Source organism: Crassostrea angulata, chromosome 3 (genome assembly GCF_025612915.1).
Source record: "Crassostrea angulata isolate pt1a10 chromosome 3, ASM2561291v2, whole genome shotgun sequence".
NCBI lineage: Eukaryota > Metazoa > Mollusca > Bivalvia > Ostreida > Ostreidae > Magallana > Magallana angulata.
The window spans coordinates 18572332-18591425 of NC_069113.1; the positions used below are offsets into that span (position 1 = coordinate 18572332).

The 19094-nt window shown below is 31.9% G+C and overlaps 1 protein-coding gene across 4 annotated transcripts; it reads left to right on the forward strand.

Annotated features, from left to right (window-relative positions):
- Window positions 1–309: 309 nt before the first annotated feature.
- On the forward strand, window positions 310–18820 carry LOC128177080 (uncharacterized). 4 transcript variants are annotated; one of them, XM_052843610.1, is made up of 15 exons: window positions 311–576; window positions 1657–1807; window positions 5287–5400; window positions 5597–5668; window positions 6368–6471; window positions 7299–7382; window positions 8958–9050; window positions 9177–9287; window positions 9595–9799; window positions 11864–12016; window positions 12691–12776; window positions 13051–13121; window positions 13201–13292; window positions 16071–16404; window positions 16500–18820. In XM_052843610.1, the coding sequence occupies exons 2-15, from the start codon at window positions 1696–1698 to the stop codon at window positions 16576–16578; spliced, it is 1710 nt and encodes a 569-aa protein (XP_052699570.1). In that variant the 5' UTR covers window positions 311–576; window positions 1657–1695; the 3' UTR covers window positions 16579–18820. The 4 variants fall into 4 exon arrangements, with proteins under 4 accessions (XP_052699572.1, XP_052699570.1, XP_052699569.1 ...); XM_052843609.1 differs by having other exon boundaries at window positions 1686–1807; XM_052843611.1 differs by having other exon boundaries at window positions 1686–1807; window positions 12691–12752.
- The last annotated feature ends 274 nt before the right edge of the window (window positions 18821–19094 follow it).

The following is a 19094-nucleotide window of genomic DNA, read 5'->3' on the forward strand; positions in this document are numbered from 1 at the left end:
GCACTAAATTTGATTTTAAAAAGAGGAAGTACAAAGTACAGATGAGTGGAGAGAATTCTATTTATAGAGCTGGAAATGAATATATAGTTGAGAATATAAGAATGGGAAACGACTGGACTTTGGGAAATAAACTTATTTCATTACGAAAGAGTGATGTTAAGTGGTCGAACAAGTGATATCATTAATCAATTTAAGTGATATCTCCAAAATGTTTTGAACAGGTGATATAATGTATTCGAATAAATGATATAAACTATTTGAATGATAGTAACATCACCTACCGAGTAGTTGATAGAATTTACTTACAAATAATCAAATGTTGATGTTGCTTACACACCAACGATATCTCAATAATATTGTAAATTATTGTGTTTTCATTATAAAAGGATTTCATTGTGTGTGTAATGTGAAAATAAAATTGAAAACTGAAGTGTAGTCTATTTATATCTGATTATCAAATTCAGATAACAAATAAGGAAATAAAAGTATATTCAAGGGAATTTTGATTAATTAGGTTTCCATCATGTTGCTGTAATCTTTTAAAAGAGCGTTGTCTTCAAGACGAGACAATTATAGGTGAGATATTTCTTTACTCTGAATACCAAGGCAAATATATTAAGAAAAGCACGGCTACTCTCAGCAATCTGAGTAGAAACTTTCAAAGTAATTTGATCATATTTTACATTTATTTCTGATGTAACGACAAAAAGAGTCCCCCGTAGAATATTAATTGGGGTTATTTTTTCTACATAAGAACATGATCAAGCTTGTTTTGAAATACTTCGAATGTTTCGTATAAATTATGTCTTTAGGGTCATTTTTATCCGTGTGGGTTGGAGAAAAAATGATTCCGTAGAATATTTACTATTTATTCATATTCTATATTTATTTAATTTGGGTTCTATATTTTTCCTAACAGCAGTTTTAGTGTATGTGTGTGTGCGGGGGGGGGGGGGGTCATATTACTTGCATGATCATTAGATTATGTAAATATATATATTTTCTGTATCAGCTCGTCCAAATAACGAGTTTGAGTGCGTTTTTCCGATTACATTTTTAGCTTACATGTATCATCAGGGTCTCAGTCTGTCTCTATTTTTTTTTAATTAAAAAAGAAAAGATGCAGACAAATTTCGTCAATTAATGTACCCTATGATTAAAGCATCTTCTACCGTACATCTTGGGAACAAAGAAAATGCGTATCTTAGTTGACAATTGATTCTAGGTTTGAACATTATTTGATTAATAATTAAAATAAGCGCCAATCTAGAAGTTTTTTTCAAAAGGCTTTTAAAGGCTTTGGGAAAGAGAGTTGGGTATGTGGATGGATTGAGAGTAAAATGATTGATAATATATCAATCCATTTTCCTTGTTAAAATCATACTGCCGAAACACTATGCGATCTTAACTGCATTGTTGCTGAGAGCAACCAGAGTTTAAAAAAAGACTCTTCTCGTCATAAAATACTGACCATGTGTCAGTTTTCTACGCAGAAATCTGACTCACCCCCTCCCCCCCCACACCCCCCTTGGTCAGTATTTTCGGGGGATCACTTTTCGTCGTTACACCGAAAATAAAATAGAACAATGACTTTCTTAACAATTCAAAATCGTAAATGAAATAAATGGTTGTAAATAGCAAATCACGTATTTTTAGCTTCAATAATTTAAACTCTAAAACTCAAGCACTGTGGTCATGGAAAGACGGATTCACGGAGTACCTGTAGTCTTTGTCCTTGATACTTCCAACAGCATGAGAGGAGAGGGCTTTGATCAGATGAAAAGAGCGTTCCTGTCTATTATTCGGGGTAAATTCCCTTTTGAATACATCTTTGCTCATTTTCGCCTTTCATTTTTTTATCATTAATATAAACGCTGCATTTTTTCAAGGCATATACTCACAAATGTTTATTTTATTTCAGTTTTGATATAACGTAATATAGTACAAATATTGACTGGGGTTGAGGGCAACATTAATTATATTAGCCCCCGAGGGACGAAATATTGCCCGACGCGAAGCGGAGGGCAATATTTTTGTCCCAAGGGAGCTTATGTAATCAATGTTGCCCGAAAACACAGTCAACATTTGTTTTGTTATATGAAGAAACAAACCATAATTTAAGAAAGTAATTGAAAACAGAACGCCGTTATTTTCTCAGCTCAACAAAGAATTCACGAATTCAATTTTTTGTAAAGTTAATTACCAAATTATCCTCAGCATCAAACGGTCACTGGTGATATTCCGCCGACCGTAAGAATTAACATACAGATGTTCTACCTGATTTTACTTCACAGTAATTCGCATATCCTTACATCCGTTTTGATAGCAAACCGTCGCATTGCGCGTCCGTTGTTTACTTGCCTTGACTGGCTGTCTATTATGACGTCACCTTGTTTTGGAGTCGCGAAGAGTTATATACGTCATCGTTAACGAATCAACAAATCAAAGGCGATTATTTGAAATAGAGGGAATGTTCACTAGATATTATTCCTAGCCGGTCAATATCAAAAAAATATTGACCGGTCAATATTTTTCGGACGAGCTAATATTACAAATATTGACCATTCGTCTATAGAGATATATAGTGAGAATATACACCTGTACTACTGAATGTAACAATAATATTTATCTCATACGTGTGGTGTATACTAACCGTGTTATAAACCTTTGCGTTATGTGACGTAGTGACGTAAGTAACGTATTTTCGTTTTTTTTTTAATTTTACACATAACTATAATATCTACTACCAGAACTTTATTAAAATTGGATTTTGTCGAAGATTTAAATTACAAATATGAAGGAAAACACTTAAGAAATAAACAACGTTATTTAGTGAACATGGCGTTATGAATAGCAATTGCTCTGTTGGCATATTCCATGATGCGCGCTAGCGCATCATGGAAAATATGCCAGCAGAGCAGTTGCTATTCATAACGCCATGTTCACTAAATAATCGTTGTTTATTACTTATATTTGCATTTTACCACTCGCAAATACCCTATATTAGCCTAGACCTGACATTTAGCTATGCAGACTGTAATGTATCTTTTTAATTCTCATAGATTTGTTAACAGAATCAATGATATGTTATAACAGTAATTCCTAAAAAATGTTATCAAAAACATGTTTTAATATTACATGTAAATACGTCAATTTTATTCGAGTTGGAGAAAAACACATGATGTATCGTATAGTGGTTTAAATCTATATCGTCATGGAAAAGTATATATAACGTTACACCTTTATGACGTCATAGTATACTGAAAGAGCAATTGCGATTATAGAGATATAATTGCAGCTCCTCCGTATGGGCTTACAGTGGGAAAGAACAATGGAAATGCAATTATTTAAGAAATAAACAACGTTATTTAGTGAACATGGCGTTATGAATAGCAATTGCTCTGTTGGCATATTCCATGATGCGCGCTAGCGCATCATGGAAAATATGCCAGCAGAGCAGTTGCTATTCATAACGCCATGTTCACTAAATAATCGTTGTTTATTACTTATATTTGCATTTTACCACTCGCAAATACCCTATATTAGCCTAGACCTGACATTTAGCTATGCAGACTGTAATGTATCTTTTTAATTCTCATAGATTTGTTAACAGAATCAATGATATGTTATAACAGTAATTCCTAAAAAATGTTATCAAAAACATGTTTTAATATTACATGTAAATACGTCAATTTTATTCGAGTTGGAGAAAAACACATGATGTATCGTATAGTGGTTTAAATCTATATCGTCATGGAAAAGTATATATAACGTTACACCTTTATGACGTCATAGTATACTGAAAGAGCAATTGCGATTATAGAGAAATAATTGCATTTCCATTGTTCTTTCCCACTGTAAGCCCATACGGAGGAGCTGCAATTATTTCTCTATAATCGCAATTGCTCTGTCAGTATACTATGACGTCATAAAGGTGTAACGTTATATATACTTTTCCATGACGTTATAGATTTAAACCACTATACGATACATCATGTGTTTTTCGCCAACTCAATTAAAATTGACGTATTTACATGTAATATTAAAACATGTTTTTGATAATATTTTAAAGGAATTACTGTTATAACATATCATTGATTCTGTTAACAAATCTATGTGAATTAAAAAGATATATTACAGTCTGAATGTTTACTTTTGATGTAATAGCTAAATGTCAAGGTCTAAGCTAATTCAGGGTATTTGCGAGTGGTAAAATGCAAATATAAGTAATAAACAACGATTATTTAGTGAACATGGCGTTATGAATAGCAACTGCTCTGCTGGCATATTTTCCATGATGCGCTAGCGCGCATCATGGAATATGCCAACAGAGCAGTTGCTATTCATAACGCCATGTTCACTAAATAACGTTGTTTATTTCTTAAATAATTGCAGCTCCTCCGTATGGGCTTACAGTGGGAAAGAACAATGGAAATGCAAATATATAACTGTGAAGTTTATAAAACTGCAATTCACGTTAGCTATTAAAGAGTTCATCCTGGCGACGCGATGAAAACAGAACACTTTGGGTTTTTTTCTATGCAAGAACTTACTGAAATAATGTCTCCCAAAACTTTTATTTCACCACCAGTAAGCATCCTTATTCAAAGCGAGCATTCGCATTTTTTATGTTTGTGTACAAATTTGGTTTTTCAAGTCTTTTAATCAGTGTTTCCATTAAGTTAAGTAGTTAAGCTCTGAGAAAAACTATTCAGAGATAAGAAATTATTTCAAGGTTTATTTCAGAGAAACCTTTTATTACATGTATAACATATTTATCTCCAAAATGACGTACTAAATTTCATTGCGCAAGGTCACACTAACCGCATAACACAACGTTGCATCATCGATTAATCGTCATTTAAGGAGCCGTCTCAAAAGCTCCTTAATATTGTCACCGGGTTCACAGGTGTGTGACTATCAGTCAATATATCGGGTCTCAATGGCTCAGTGGTAAGAGCGCTGGCACGGTAGGCCAGAGGCCCTGGGTTCGAGTCCCGGTTAAGACTTGACTTTTCACCACCTGTGACAATATAAATCAAATCGTATGAGATAAAACGAACATCTATAAATGTGTGATTTAATATTTGCTTTATCCAACGAGTTGAAATGGTGTATATATATTCGCAAGGCTTGCCGAGCAAATATATGATCATTTCAACGAGTTGGATAAAGCAGGTATAAAAGCACATAATATAAATATCCTCTTTTTATCCTGTTCATATTTGCTTTTTTGTAATATATTTCAAAACAATTGTTTCACTTTGGAAAATGTATACGTTACAGGGTATTCTGATCAACCCTCTGTAGATCATTGTGTTGCTGTCATAAGTTTTGGAAGAGAAACAAAAGTTTTACAAAGTTTCTCAAACGACTACACGGCAATTTTACACATTCTCGGTGAGATTTATTATAAAAAAAAATTGATTTGTCAATCAATAATTACATAAGGTAAAATATAAAACATAGAATATAAATGTCAATGAATATAAAACTGGTGGTAAGTGTTATAGTTCCAAGTCAAAAATTCCTTAATCTTGAATTTTTTCAATGTTCTAAGTGTTATACCTTTTTCCTTCAAAATAACGTATTTTAGATGACATACAATGTGAAGGGCCGTCGTCATTTAAAGAAGCACTGGAAGCAGCAGCACCTTTTTTACGATCGGGTAACGAAGTTTTATTTTCCTCCAGGGAATAAGACTATATTCATACAAGGTTTTAGTTTTAGCAAACTCCCATAATTAAATTTCCCATCGACTTGGCATAAATTCAAATATTTTCTTTTATAAATCAATCTTTTCCCGTATTTTACGGCTTTAAAGGAATTATGTAGAAAATAAATCAATATTTTGACATACTATATTTAATCACGGGAAAAGTAATCCAGGAACCTATATTCACCTTGACATCATTTTAAAGATGAGATCAAGAGTTTGTTTAATGCCGTTTTTGGAGAGACTGTAGGCATTCTAGATATATTTCATTAGTCAAAAATGGACAAAACTTCAAGATTTGTTTCTTTTATTCTTCATATTTCATAGAAAATAGTTGTTTAAAACATCATTTTAATGTGTATTTACCAAATATTTAAGCCCCAGTACACCCTATGAAACAAAGATATTGTTATGAAGCATCGTTAAAGAGCTTATATCTTGAATATCATAAACCTGTAGGCACCTTTCATTTACTAGATCTTGACCTTAAATCATATACCATATAGTTATTCTATTTTGTGGTTATCTGATCACGAGAGCGTGGGGTAAGTTGAAGATAGAAACTTCGGATTTCAAAATAGCAAACGTGTTTTGTCATTTCTCAAATCATACAATTATTCCTTTATAACTTTCCCTTTAAACTTTTAAAAGGATTGAACGGGAGTTCCATTGGACCTTTCTCGATCAACGCAAACTTGATTATCATCTCTGGAGGTGATGTAACCGGCCAGGACAACGAAGACAAAAGAAATAAAGTACTACAGAAATTGTTCTGACAAAGGAAACAAATAAATAATATAATCAAAGTACTGAAGAACTGAAGGGAGTTGATTTTGTCGATGTTTATTTATTTTTAAAATCAATGATATGTTATTTTGCATGACAAGTACATGTAGTTTCTAATTTGTATTTGAATGACGCACATTTTTATATTATAAATTTTTGGACTTTTTCGACAAGAATGTCGAGAAACCCTCACATGAATCATGTTAAATAATATTTAAAGATGAAATAATTATTGATTCAATCAAACTATGTATCAGTAATAGAAATATTTCGCGAAAATTGTATGGATCCAATCGATATTGAACTCTAGTCTCGTTCAACCAAACGCTCGGCTGACACCGTAAATCTCCGACAAGCAAGAGAGACTCTCTGCTTGTCGAAGATTTTCGAAGACAGACGAGCATCGGGTTGAAGGAGACTATATTGAACTCTGGCGTAGGAATACATACGACTACAAAAATATCTAAATTGTTCGTACCATTTAAAATCTGACTATTTTCAAGGTATTTATAAATAATTTTCCTTGAAAAACAATGCTTTAGCATACATTACATCGAATTTATCAATTATTTTCAAGAACGAAGTCTTGTCAGCAGCGATGATTTGTGCTGAGGTTCAAACACTGTTTCACTTTCGGTTTGTCTGAGTAACTGCATAGGAGAGTTGATTAAAATCAACTCCCAGAAATCATTCAAATTTATAAAATAAAATTGCTCGTAGGCATCTGTAATATAACAAATTCTTCATTTACATGCATTCCTTACAACAGATTATCAATTTGAAATTATATTCGCAGAAAATGAATGTACTGCAGATAGCTGAACAAATTGGCAAAGTAAATCCGATTGTATGTGTTCCAGCTGGCGACAATCCGGACATGGTATATTATTTTTATTTCCCCTAAATAAATTAGGATATGCTACGTTGATAGTGTTTAATAATGTTGTGCGGTTTTAGCTCATTGTTGAGCTTTTCTAATCATCTGTTGTCCATTGCCTTGTCTTTCTATTTGTCTGTCCGGCAGTCTGCATGTCTGTAAACTTTCAATTTTTATTACTTCTTTAGAACAACACGGCCGTTTTTAAATAAACTTGGTAAAAACATCATTATGAAAAGAAAAGAGATTTCAAAATTGATTAAAGGAAAGGAATTTTCAGAAAAAAGATAATAACAAAACAGTAGAGATAAGGTGTTTGTTATGAAATATCTTCTCCTCAAGAACCACTGCGGCAGTAATGCCAATATTTACACAAAATCTGTTTACGTTGTGAAATTTTCATATTGTAAAACCTTTGATCTTCTAACCAATACTGGGGCTAAGACAAAAGTTATAAAGTTTAATATAGACATATATATATATATATATATATATATATATATATATATATATATATATATATATATATATATATATATATATATATATATATATATGGGAAATGTTTAAAAACCTTCTTTTCAAGATAACTATGCAAGCATCTGATGATAGTGTTGATTGCAAGTTCTGGGGTCTCATAAGGGGTTCTTAATTTAAAATAGAAACTACAATTCAACAATCAGTGTTATTACTATGCAAGCAATTACCATCAAACATCCTTAGATAATGTAGCTTTTTAATGGATAAAACTGATTCCCAGAACAAAACTGGGGCCAAACAAAGTGGTTAAAAATTGAACAAGGAAAGTTAAAGGGGATCGACACGTTTAAAACCTTTTTCCCCAAGCGATATCTTGCAATGAATTGTGCGCTTACTGTGCAATCATTATCAGGTAGTATAGATTCTTTATTATTCAATCATCAATGCCTTTGCCAATGCTTTGAACCCAAAAGGGATTCTTATTTATAAACAAATAGGGAAAAGGTTCTTCGGGACTACAGTGATTCACTTTGTAAGATTAGTATGAAAGCATCCTAAATTAGCATAGATTAGAAAAGATGAGACCCCGAACTAAAGCTGAGCACCAAGCGGGGTTCAAATTTTAACATTGATAGTATTAAATAGGGACACACTTTAAAAATCCTTTCCTGAAAATCTATCGCTAGGTTTTGCACTATGTTAACATCCTCAAATCGTCATTTCCTCATTAATGTCACAATGACCTTTTTTAAATCTGTACAATAATTTTAAGTTCAATTTTCATTTTATTGTTATCTTTGATATGTTGATGCCTATAATATAGTAAAATTACTCAGTTAATATATCTTATATCTTTAGATATGATATCCCAAAAGTAAATGTCTTTTTATATATTGTTGTTTTAAGTATTTGTCAAATATATGAAATCTTCTTATTAAGCATTACAGTAAATCAAAAGAATTTCATATTTTAAAAATGTTTGAAAGAGATGTACAAGAGATATTAACAAACTGTTGGTTAGGTGAGCGATGTGGCTCATGGAACTCTTTTTTAAGTACACATCTTATTTTTTTCATTTATTTTTTGTTTGCTTGTTAGTGTTTCTTGGGATCATTTGCATATTCATCGATACGTGGAAAAATATTGGATATCGACGAAGCGCCACAGTTTGCGAGATACTCAACAAATATGGTGAAGTCTTTTTTTCTGTTCAGCGCCGGGATAAAACACATGTCTTTGAATGCATTTTTTAATGAGTAAAAAAAAATACAAGAATAATGTTTCATTGCTAATGAACAGAATGAATATTTTTATAAGGTAGTAGCATCTGAGATTATGGGCAGTGTTCCAACAAGAAATTACTCTGTAGATGACGTAAGGGAAGCTGTGAGGTCTAAAGTCAAATTATCAACATCAGAGAAAGATATAGTAAAATCATCAATTCATAAATAAAAAGCTACTCATTTGCATTTATAAATAAAAACGTATGTTATATGTATTTATAAATAACTAGTTCTTACAACAAATTTAAAGTGAATTTAGGGCTATTCACGCTAATTTTTGTGAGAGAAAATAAAAGAAGCTTGTTTTAAAGAGTCTCGTCTTTCTGACATCATTGGTAAACAACATAACTATTAAATCAGATTCAAGCTTATACTCCTGTTTGCATGAGAATTCAAGAATTTAAAACACCGGATTCGAGATCAAAAAGAAAATAACGTATTTTTTTATTCAGTGTGACATTTATGAGATCCTGACTAAAAGGCAGGCATATGGAAACGGTTCATATCCAAACGTAGATTGCGTTGAAAATGATTTACGTTGTGAGGGTGATCCTACGTTACCACCGATTGGAACGCGTGTCGGAAGAGGTCCAAATTGGCCATTCACCAACCAGAACTCCGGCATGTCTGGAACAGTAGTTGGTTATAGGGATGATCGTAAGTACATTAGTCATTATGAAAAAAAGATTATCAGACATATACTAGCGGAAAAAAGAAACTGTGCATTATGAAATATAGTATAATTTTTCAATGTCTATTGTTTGTATTTATAAAATTTAAACAATCAATAATGGTAATGTTTTTGACAATATCGGATGGTCACCGTCCGGGTGCACGGACTTTTTTATGGTTAGTGAGCACCTGTTGTTTAATTGAAGAATTTGTACGCACGAGTTTTACGGGCCAATACTGTTTAGTTTAAGAACTGTAAAGGATTTGTTTAAACTTTTTTTGTTAAGGAAACCACTTTAGTTTCAACAAAATCAACCCCTATGTCATGCCACGACTCAACGAAAACAAACGTAATCGTGCTGTTGGGATGCTGCAAGCTGGAATGGCACAAAATACTTTAGCAAGACACTTTGGAGTTCATCGGAACACCATCCATTCATTATAGAGACGTTTTCAATAATCTGGCAACACTCAGGATCGACCGCGCTCTGGGCGACCTTGTGGGACGCCACGTCAACAGGACAACCACATTAGACTTGTGCATCTGAGAAATCGTTTCCAGACAGAAAGTTTGACTGCCCGTAGCATTCCAGGGCTTCGACCAATTAGTTCAAGAACTGTGCGTAATCGTCTGCGCGAGCAAAACATCAGACCAAGACGTCCAGCGGTGCGCCCAGTACTGCTTCAACGTCATCGTATCGCCAGACTAGCGTGGTGCACACGACATCTGCGATTCAGAATACAGGACTGGGCCAATATTCCGTTCACTGATGAATCCAGATTTCATTTTGATAGCAGTGACGGTCGTTGTAGAGTGTATCGTCGCGTTGGGGAGCGTTACCAGGACGATTGTGTTGTGCAACGTCGACAATTTGGTTGAGGTAGAGTAATGGTGTGGGATGGAATATCAGCACGTGGAAAGACCCCTCTACAGATTGTCAATGGAAATCTCACCGGCGTACGCTATCGAGATGAAATTATTCAGCGTCATGTGATGCCCTTCATACAGAGACATCAAAATCACTTCACTCTGCAGCAAGACAACACAAGGCCACACGTTGCACGTGGAGTCAGGGACTTGTTTGTTCAACAGAATGTCGATGTTTTGCTTTGGCCAGCTGTTTCCCCCGATTTGTCGCCGATCGAGCAGGTCTGGCATGAAATGGAGAGACGTTTACGCCGTTTACCAAATCAGCCAGTGACATTGGCTGATTTAGACCAGGCTTTAACCAACATCTGGAACAACATCCTTCAAGCATTTCTGAACACTTTAGTGGCATCAATGAGGCGTCGCTGTGAAGCATGCATGAACGCAAATGGTGGTCACACGCGTTATTAATTTTGTTAATTCAATTTCAAATAACAGTGACTTTCGAGTGTGCTGAAATTGACGTTATTCGACGTTGACTTTAATGTTGTTACGAATACATGTGTTAACAGTATTACAAAAAATAAAATTTGTTCATTATAATTTCTAAATGTTTTTTTATATGTTAAATAATGCACAGTTTCTTTTTTCCGCTAGTATATATACAGTTATCATGATGTTGAATGGTACTTATATAAAGTTTAATTTTTTAATCGATAACACTTCTAAATAAAAAAAGAGCCGTAAGTTATGAAACGTCTGGATTAAAAATAACCCGGTTGACTTTGTAACTTTTTATTTGAAATATATATATTTTTTTATAAAATTTTATATTTATATTTATAACGAAAATAAAATTGTTAAGAGCTTAATTGGTAAATATTTTAATTTGTAGTTATGTTGTGCATTAGCACTTGTACATGTTATTCTATAGTTTTCCTAATAATTTTTTTTATAAGTGGTTTTGAAATTATCATTCAGTTGACTTGCAAACATTAGAAAATAATAAAATATCAAACTTAAGTCCTTAGATTTAAATTTTTACAATTTATATTAATGAAAATACACAAAGTAGCAAATATTGAATATATAAATGAAAAAATGTGAAAACGAATAGTATTCCTTCTTGTATATGAAACTTATTTTATAATACATGACGGTAACAAAGCTACACATTGCAGATTTCAACTTACTAGTTGAATGGGATACGAGCATGGTATTTCCATATCATTTCGACAAGCATGGAGATCATCAAAAATCTAATGTGGTGGTCTGTGACGTACCAAGAGTTCTACAAACAGAGAAAATTGCCGTAGGATGTCTTGTTAAGAGAGGTTATGCAATACATGAACTATAAGGCAAAATGTAAACCAAAAGAAACTGTTCTTTTTTTAAATGATCCTTTATACAGCATTTTATTACATAAGTTTTATCTGGAAGACTCAAAGTTCAATGAAGTACAGCTAATTAGCATTACAGAATTTTAACGCACACCAATTAAAGGGAGGTTATTCAGATAAGGATATAACCTTCATTATTAACAAAGTGGGGAAAACAAATAGAAAAAAATAATTGGGTGAAACAGATCTAAAATGCAAATGACGAGATAACCGACATTTAAAGGTCTTAAAAAGCGCATTCACAAAATGAACCAAAACGTCTAAAGTTAACAAAAAATCATTAGCGAAAAATTCGAAAATATGATTTAATAAAGTTTTTCATAGCGTTTATCCATCACTAAAGTGGACCCTGATGAGGCGTACCTTAAGAGTTTAAATTCCTTTTTTTTAAACGCCGAAACAATATGCATACATAATAACAGTATCATTGTATTACATGTACTAATAATGCTGTCTGCAGTGTTGGGTACTGATAAATTTACAACAAATTTGGTTGATTTGTGTCTTGTTTTCCAAAATCTTTTCTACATTTTGAAATATAATTTATAAAAGATTTAATGACATTAGTAAATAAAAATGTATCATTATTTAATAAAATTATCTTCAAGGTCCTGACTGGAAGTGGTTTGACCAAGATGGCGGGAAGGATAATATTGGGACGGTCTACAGAGTAAAGGGAGACAATATCGTATTTGTAATGTCTACATTACTGTCAATTATTTTTCTAACAACAACCACAAAATGGTTTAATTTTCGTGTTTTACTTAAACTAAAATTAATGTTGATATCAATTATCCTTAAAGAGACAGTACAACTGAAAAGGAAGGTATGTTTAACTTCAGATCCACCCAATGTATCGCAATAATAATCGGTTTTTGATAAGATGCGCAGTACTGTCTCTTTCATGCACGACACATAAATGTTTATAACACATGTTAAAAACCTACTTTTTAAAATTTTTTGAGTAGGTGCGATGGACTAACGGTATAAAAAGCAACTACAGATTTGGATATGATGGAAAATATGATGTTATACTTTGGTATGTAGTATAACGATTTAAAATGCGGTTACTCAATTGATGATAAAATAATTGATATTGTAACACTTTTTTAAATAAGTGATCCCTTTGATGAAACTGTTAAGAGAACACTTGGAAATCAACAAAATGTTTGGCGCTTAGATGATTCGCAGAAAGTCGTATTGAAAAACGGTAAATATTTTTTACACATCCGTCCTGTAGTTAAAAACTGTGCTCTCAGACACTTCCTGAAGAGAGTATGATGTATATGTATAGGCAGCGGAAAGGGCAAAAATTACATTACAGACATATCAACATAAAACAAGCGGACGCATAAAAATAAACGCCAGATGGCGTGTTGGGGAAGCAATATGCGCGGTGTCCCGTGAAGTTTTATACAGACCATCTCGTACACAGGTCATTTCGCTTGCAAAAAATCAACTCGTAAACAAGACAGAGAAGAAAGAGTTAATCTTTGACAAAATTTTTGTATATGAAATCATGTTTTACACAAATGGCTCAAACATGTTGTTGCATATGCAATTGTATATTCCGATGATCTAATGACAGAGATATCTATACTACTACAAATATCAGAAATCCTTTTGTACTTTTAGAACAAGTAATTTTAATACATGTATATAAAATTTTAAGTGTTAATTGATTAATTAATTAATTATCAGCAAAAAAGTCTTTAAAATCCAGAATATGAACCGGGATGAATTTGAATTTTGTAATCGCCAAGACCTGAACTTTCGCTTCACATAGAATGATATATGTAAATAGAGCGGATCTATAAATGAAGTGTACGGGTGTTACAGAGGATGCTGTCGATCCATCACTGAATTTAAAAAGAATATCAAGATTTTTTAAAACTTAACACAGGAAACTAAGAATAAAGCTAAGTCAGCGGAGAACTGGCTTCTTTAAGCGCATGCACGCATTTATAAGCTTTTCGCGGGTAAGGGGTGATCTTTAATTAGCTAAAGTCATAACTTGGAACTAAAAATGTGTGGTTTTTCTTTTTAAAACAAATAGTGAAGTATACATTTTAAACAGCAATCAATTTCTGCACACCGCATTCTTTTTCTAAAATATTATTTACAGTGGCGTAGTCCCACCTATGGTAAGTGTTCGAATTAATTGATCGCGATATATATAACACTGTGCATGGATTATATTGATAATATCTTTACTGTATTGACTATTTGATTCAAAATATTGTGAATATATTACATGATCCAATATCTACATATATTAAGACAATACCTTTTACGATGTCTACACCAAATGAGTGTAGGAGATTTTAAATCACTATAAAGTAATTAATTTACAGTATCTTAAGGACGTTGTTTACTCAGGGTTTGAGTTCTCAATTGCAAATCCGGATTGCTGAAAAGTTCAATTTCATGAGTAAAATTTGTTTTAGATACAAAAAGTATTTCTGTAATTAATTATTACTATTGACATAACAATCGACATTTTTACTAAATTATAGAATTAGGCTCTAAAAAATTTTGACTTTTAGCAAAACAGAGGAAATTCGGACTAAATTTTTCAGATTTTGTTTTCCACTGAAATATTTTTGGTAGTACTATAATATTTAAAGTTAAGATTTTATTTGTTATTCAACATAATTTTGAATATTTCCTGTTGGTTTTATCTTGCTTTTTCGATTAGATAATCGTATGGCACACACTACAAAAATATTGTAAAATGATTAAAAATGATAAGACACCATATCTCAAAATTTTGATCATTGACCTCATCTAAATTTTATGCCAGCAGAGAAAGGTTATTATACTTAGTTTAATACTATAAATATTTTAGCTTTATCACCATTCAGTTTTTTGTTATATATAATCAAAAATGGGTAGTAATTTGAAAACCGATAGAGGAAATTCGGACTAGAATATCTATAAAAATTGTGAATGAAAACCTTATGCTTTGTATCTATTTAATGTCACTACCATTCAATAAATGTATTTCATTTGTTAAAGAGTTTAGCAATTTGTATTATTTTCACAATTAAGAAAATCTCAATCACAGTGTAAGTAAAATTTTTATGGATTTTTCTTAAATTTTCAAAAAATTTTCAATGGCCATTAACTCAAAAAGTATGTTATTGACTTTTTTGAAAGTGAAGAATAACACTACCATGTAAGGTCTATAGCACACAATAGTTGGTTTTCATTATCATCAGTGGAATTTTTTTTCATTCTGAGTAAACGTCATCCTTAAAGTATACGTTCCGTTTTGCATACGAACTTCTCACAATACTGTAAACATTTTTAAGCCTTTTGTACGAATAAAATTTTGAAAAGGACTTGAGTCTCGGTTTTGTATACGATTTGACCAGTTGTATACATGAACTACGAGATGGTCTGTGGACGACTTGACTGGACACCGCGCATATTGTTTCTCCAACACGCCTCCTGGCGTTCGTTTTTGTGCGTCCGCTTGTTATATGTTGATATGTCTGTTCGTTTTGCAGTTATGTATGTTGGTTTTATTTTTTGTTTGATTGATTTGTATAAAGACATCTTTAGTTGATTTTATGTATATTTATATTGCAAAGAAGCCTGTTGGTTTTGCATTTATGGTCATTGATAATATTATTTTGCATTTTTGAATTTAAATCACCATTGATTTTGTAAAAATGCATTTTTTGCCCTTTCCGCTGCCCATATATATGTAACCAGTTAATTCTTGTAAGATGACGCATTCTTTAAATAAACCAATTTTAAATATTAAGTTTTCTAGTGTTCATTTTTGTGCAAAACACTTTGCCAATGCAATTCTGAACCATACAAAAATTTGAAATAAAGAATTACTATTTTTCAATCAAGTGGTTGAAATAAGTTATATCTGATATCACGTTTTCTTTTACACCCATGTGATCAATATAAAAAAAATATGATTTTTAATAAATTAATTATAAATAATATACTCTATTCTGTGGTTGTATAGGAAGTAAATGTAACGAAAATGGGAGGAACACAACGACAAATGTCACAAAAACTGTCAAAAGAGATCATCAAACAAATAATGAAAGTGTACCAGACTCAGAAGAAAAAACTGAATTTTTAGACAAGGTAGGGGAAAACACTTCTACAAATCAAAACACAGGGGATGTTTCAAAGGAACTAGATAACAGCAACTCCTCAGATGATTTATCATCCTGGGAATGGAAAAATAAGGAGGGAAACTGGGTTTCGTTTCCATATTCAGAAAAAATTAAAATCCAAAAGGCTTACGATAGAAACAATAAGGGCACAGTTCTGGTGAGGATAAACGAAGATATGTAAGTAAACAGCAATCTTCTCTATATGAATAACTTGGGATTTTGTAGAGTCTGACTTCGATATAACCTATAATGTTATTTTTTTTTTTTACAAGATATAGGGTGGTTTTGTCTAAGATGATTCAAATTAATATCAGTAGCAGAGAGTCGCAGGAAATAAGACACCTCAGCTGATCCGTACTCAATGTCGTCAGTCAGGCTTGCAATCATGATTACTACATCGACGTCAGGATGATTAAATAGATGACATCTACTTTGTTTTGCTATCATATTTGCTGGGGAAATATCCACTGACATTTCTTTTTAATGTAAGCAAAGACGCACTCATATGAGTATTTATGATAACATTGTTACTTTATTAAATGTTTTGGGTGAAATAAGGATCAAGATATTTTATGGTACATTTTTCTTATGAAGTACCTCTATAATAAATGTGTATACATGTAAATCTCTAATTTGCACAACATAATTTGTTATACCTTCAGAGTCACACCTGGATTAATAATGATTTGTAAAAACAACCAATCTCAACATTTGTTTGCCTGTCAAAAATGGTTGTAGCGTTAGAGTATTGGAGATATATGTAATTGGCAAAAATATGCCAGTTTTGTCTGATGATATTAATCAATAGTAATGCTACAGTTATCTTATATAGTGTGTAGGAGTAAAATCAATTTCTGCTTTTGATAGATTAAATTTTTGATTTCTTGATCTATAAATTCTATAAATATTCTACACTATTAAATTTTGGTATATGTCGATAACTCGATGTTACATTTTTTCATTATATTTACTTTGTTTTTGTCTAATGTAACTTTCCTCTAAATATATTTTAATCTATCTGCATAAAATTTGTTACTTTTTTCATTACCTACATCATTATTGCGTCTTGCTCTTCTGTTGTGAGTTGTTCTTTTCAAAGTTTATTAGATAAACTTGTCCATCAACCCCACAACTACCTCTATTAATCTCTGTATGTGGAATTGCCACAATTTCCAAGTTCTTTTGTCTCCGACCCCTTAAACATCCTCTGAATGAACAAACCTTGAGGCATTCAAATTTTAAGTAAGGTTTTATTAGATTTTTCCTTGTCAAGTTGACTCGTTAATATGTATGTCCTACATGTAATAATGTTAAACTATCATTGTACTTGTCTTTAAATCTTTCCTAATTTGCACTTTTTAGATCGTCTATATAGTTCTTCTATAATACGAGCTTGTCAACAACTTTGACCATAATGGTGGATCCCTTAATTACAGTCGTTTCTACGTTTTGCATTTTTCTGTCATTGAATTTAAGCCCTGGGGATATTTTATCTAGAACAAGTTTGGTTTTTTTACAACTTTTAGATCGTCCCAGTTTTCTGGTGTGTATAATACACATGTACATTGTATTCATCTAATCTATTTTAATTTTTGATTCCGATCTGAATATTATTCGTCATACATGTACATACCATAACAATACAAATCTGTAATATTTGTAGCTGAAGTCGCATCTTTTTTTTAATCACATACATATCAGCTTTTAAGTCTTTTGCTTTGTTTCTGCACTAGTATCTAACTAATCATTTTTTTCTTTTCCTAGGAGAATTAAGATTTTGAACACTACAATTTTCATGATATATTTAAACATTATCATTACATTTGAAGTTGTCATGTTGTGACCAAGAATTGAATTCTTTTTCTACAACGTAAATTTTATTGCTCAACGTGCCATTTTTTTTTTCGTCTTGCATCTTTTTAATTTTCAAGACGAACAGTCATTAATTCTTATAAATTTCATTAATATCTGTATGTGTCAATTTTTTTAATGTATTCACAGTTCTTATATTTTAAATCTGTTTAAATTAAATCATATAAAGTCAATAAGTATTGAATATGCTTCCCGCTATCCCCGTTGATCGGATGCTTCATCCCTGTGAATGGTATTGTCATTTAAATTCAAACATTGTGGTTTTATTAGTCCTTTTTTATTCACTTTCGCAGTAAAATCGCGCCTCATGGTTGAAGTCTATATTCTAGAGTCTAGGTACTAGTTGACAATTTTAGAATCTACACGATTGTTGGTTTTAATCCTTATCTTCATTAATCGGTGGGTTAAATGAATTCTAAAAATAAATATGACAATAGAAAATATTGTTTTACCATTTTACTGTTGTTACCACAATAAACATGCTTAGAAATGACCCCCCCCCCCCCCCAATTCTACCGCAACCAAAACATTTAAGTTATGTATTTCCCGTAGTATATTTGCATAATAAGCAATTTGGCAATAGTTAAAACAAAATTTGATTAAGCATTTAATTTTTCGAGAAGACTTTTTGTAACTTTGTTTGTATATCATATATAAGCACAAACGATAAGATCTTCGCAGAACTGAACAAAACACAGAACATATTTTGTATTTTGTGCGAATAAACACCAGAAACAAATAATCAGTTTTATATGTTTTATCATAAACCTTACTAGATGAAAAATTAAACAATTTAAGAATTACCAGTGATTTTAAGATTTAGTTTTGTTTACAGTGCTTCAGTGAGCATAATAAACACACATTACAGTTGATGTTTGATGAATGAAGCAGCAAAGGATTTGGAAATCGTTGGTCGGTCCAATGAAATCAGAAATACCATTTAAGCATCACGACTTCCTGAAAACAAACATTTGGCTGATGTTGAATATTTAATG

Excerpts from the sequence above, each read along its gene's own strand:
- LOC128177080 (XM_052843610.1), top strand. The coding sequence starts at position 1,696 with ATGGAAAGACGGATTCACGGAGTACCTGTAGTCTTTGTCCTTGATACT. Across the intron at positions 1,808-5,286 it reads GTTCCTGTCTATTATTCGGG|GGTATTCTGATCAACCCTCT; the intron begins GTAAATTCCCTT and ends TATACGTTACAG. Across the intron at positions 16,405-16,499 it reads GTGAGGATAAACGAAGATAT|ATATAGGGTGGTTTTGTCTA; the intron begins GTAAGTAAACAG and ends TTTTTTTACAAG.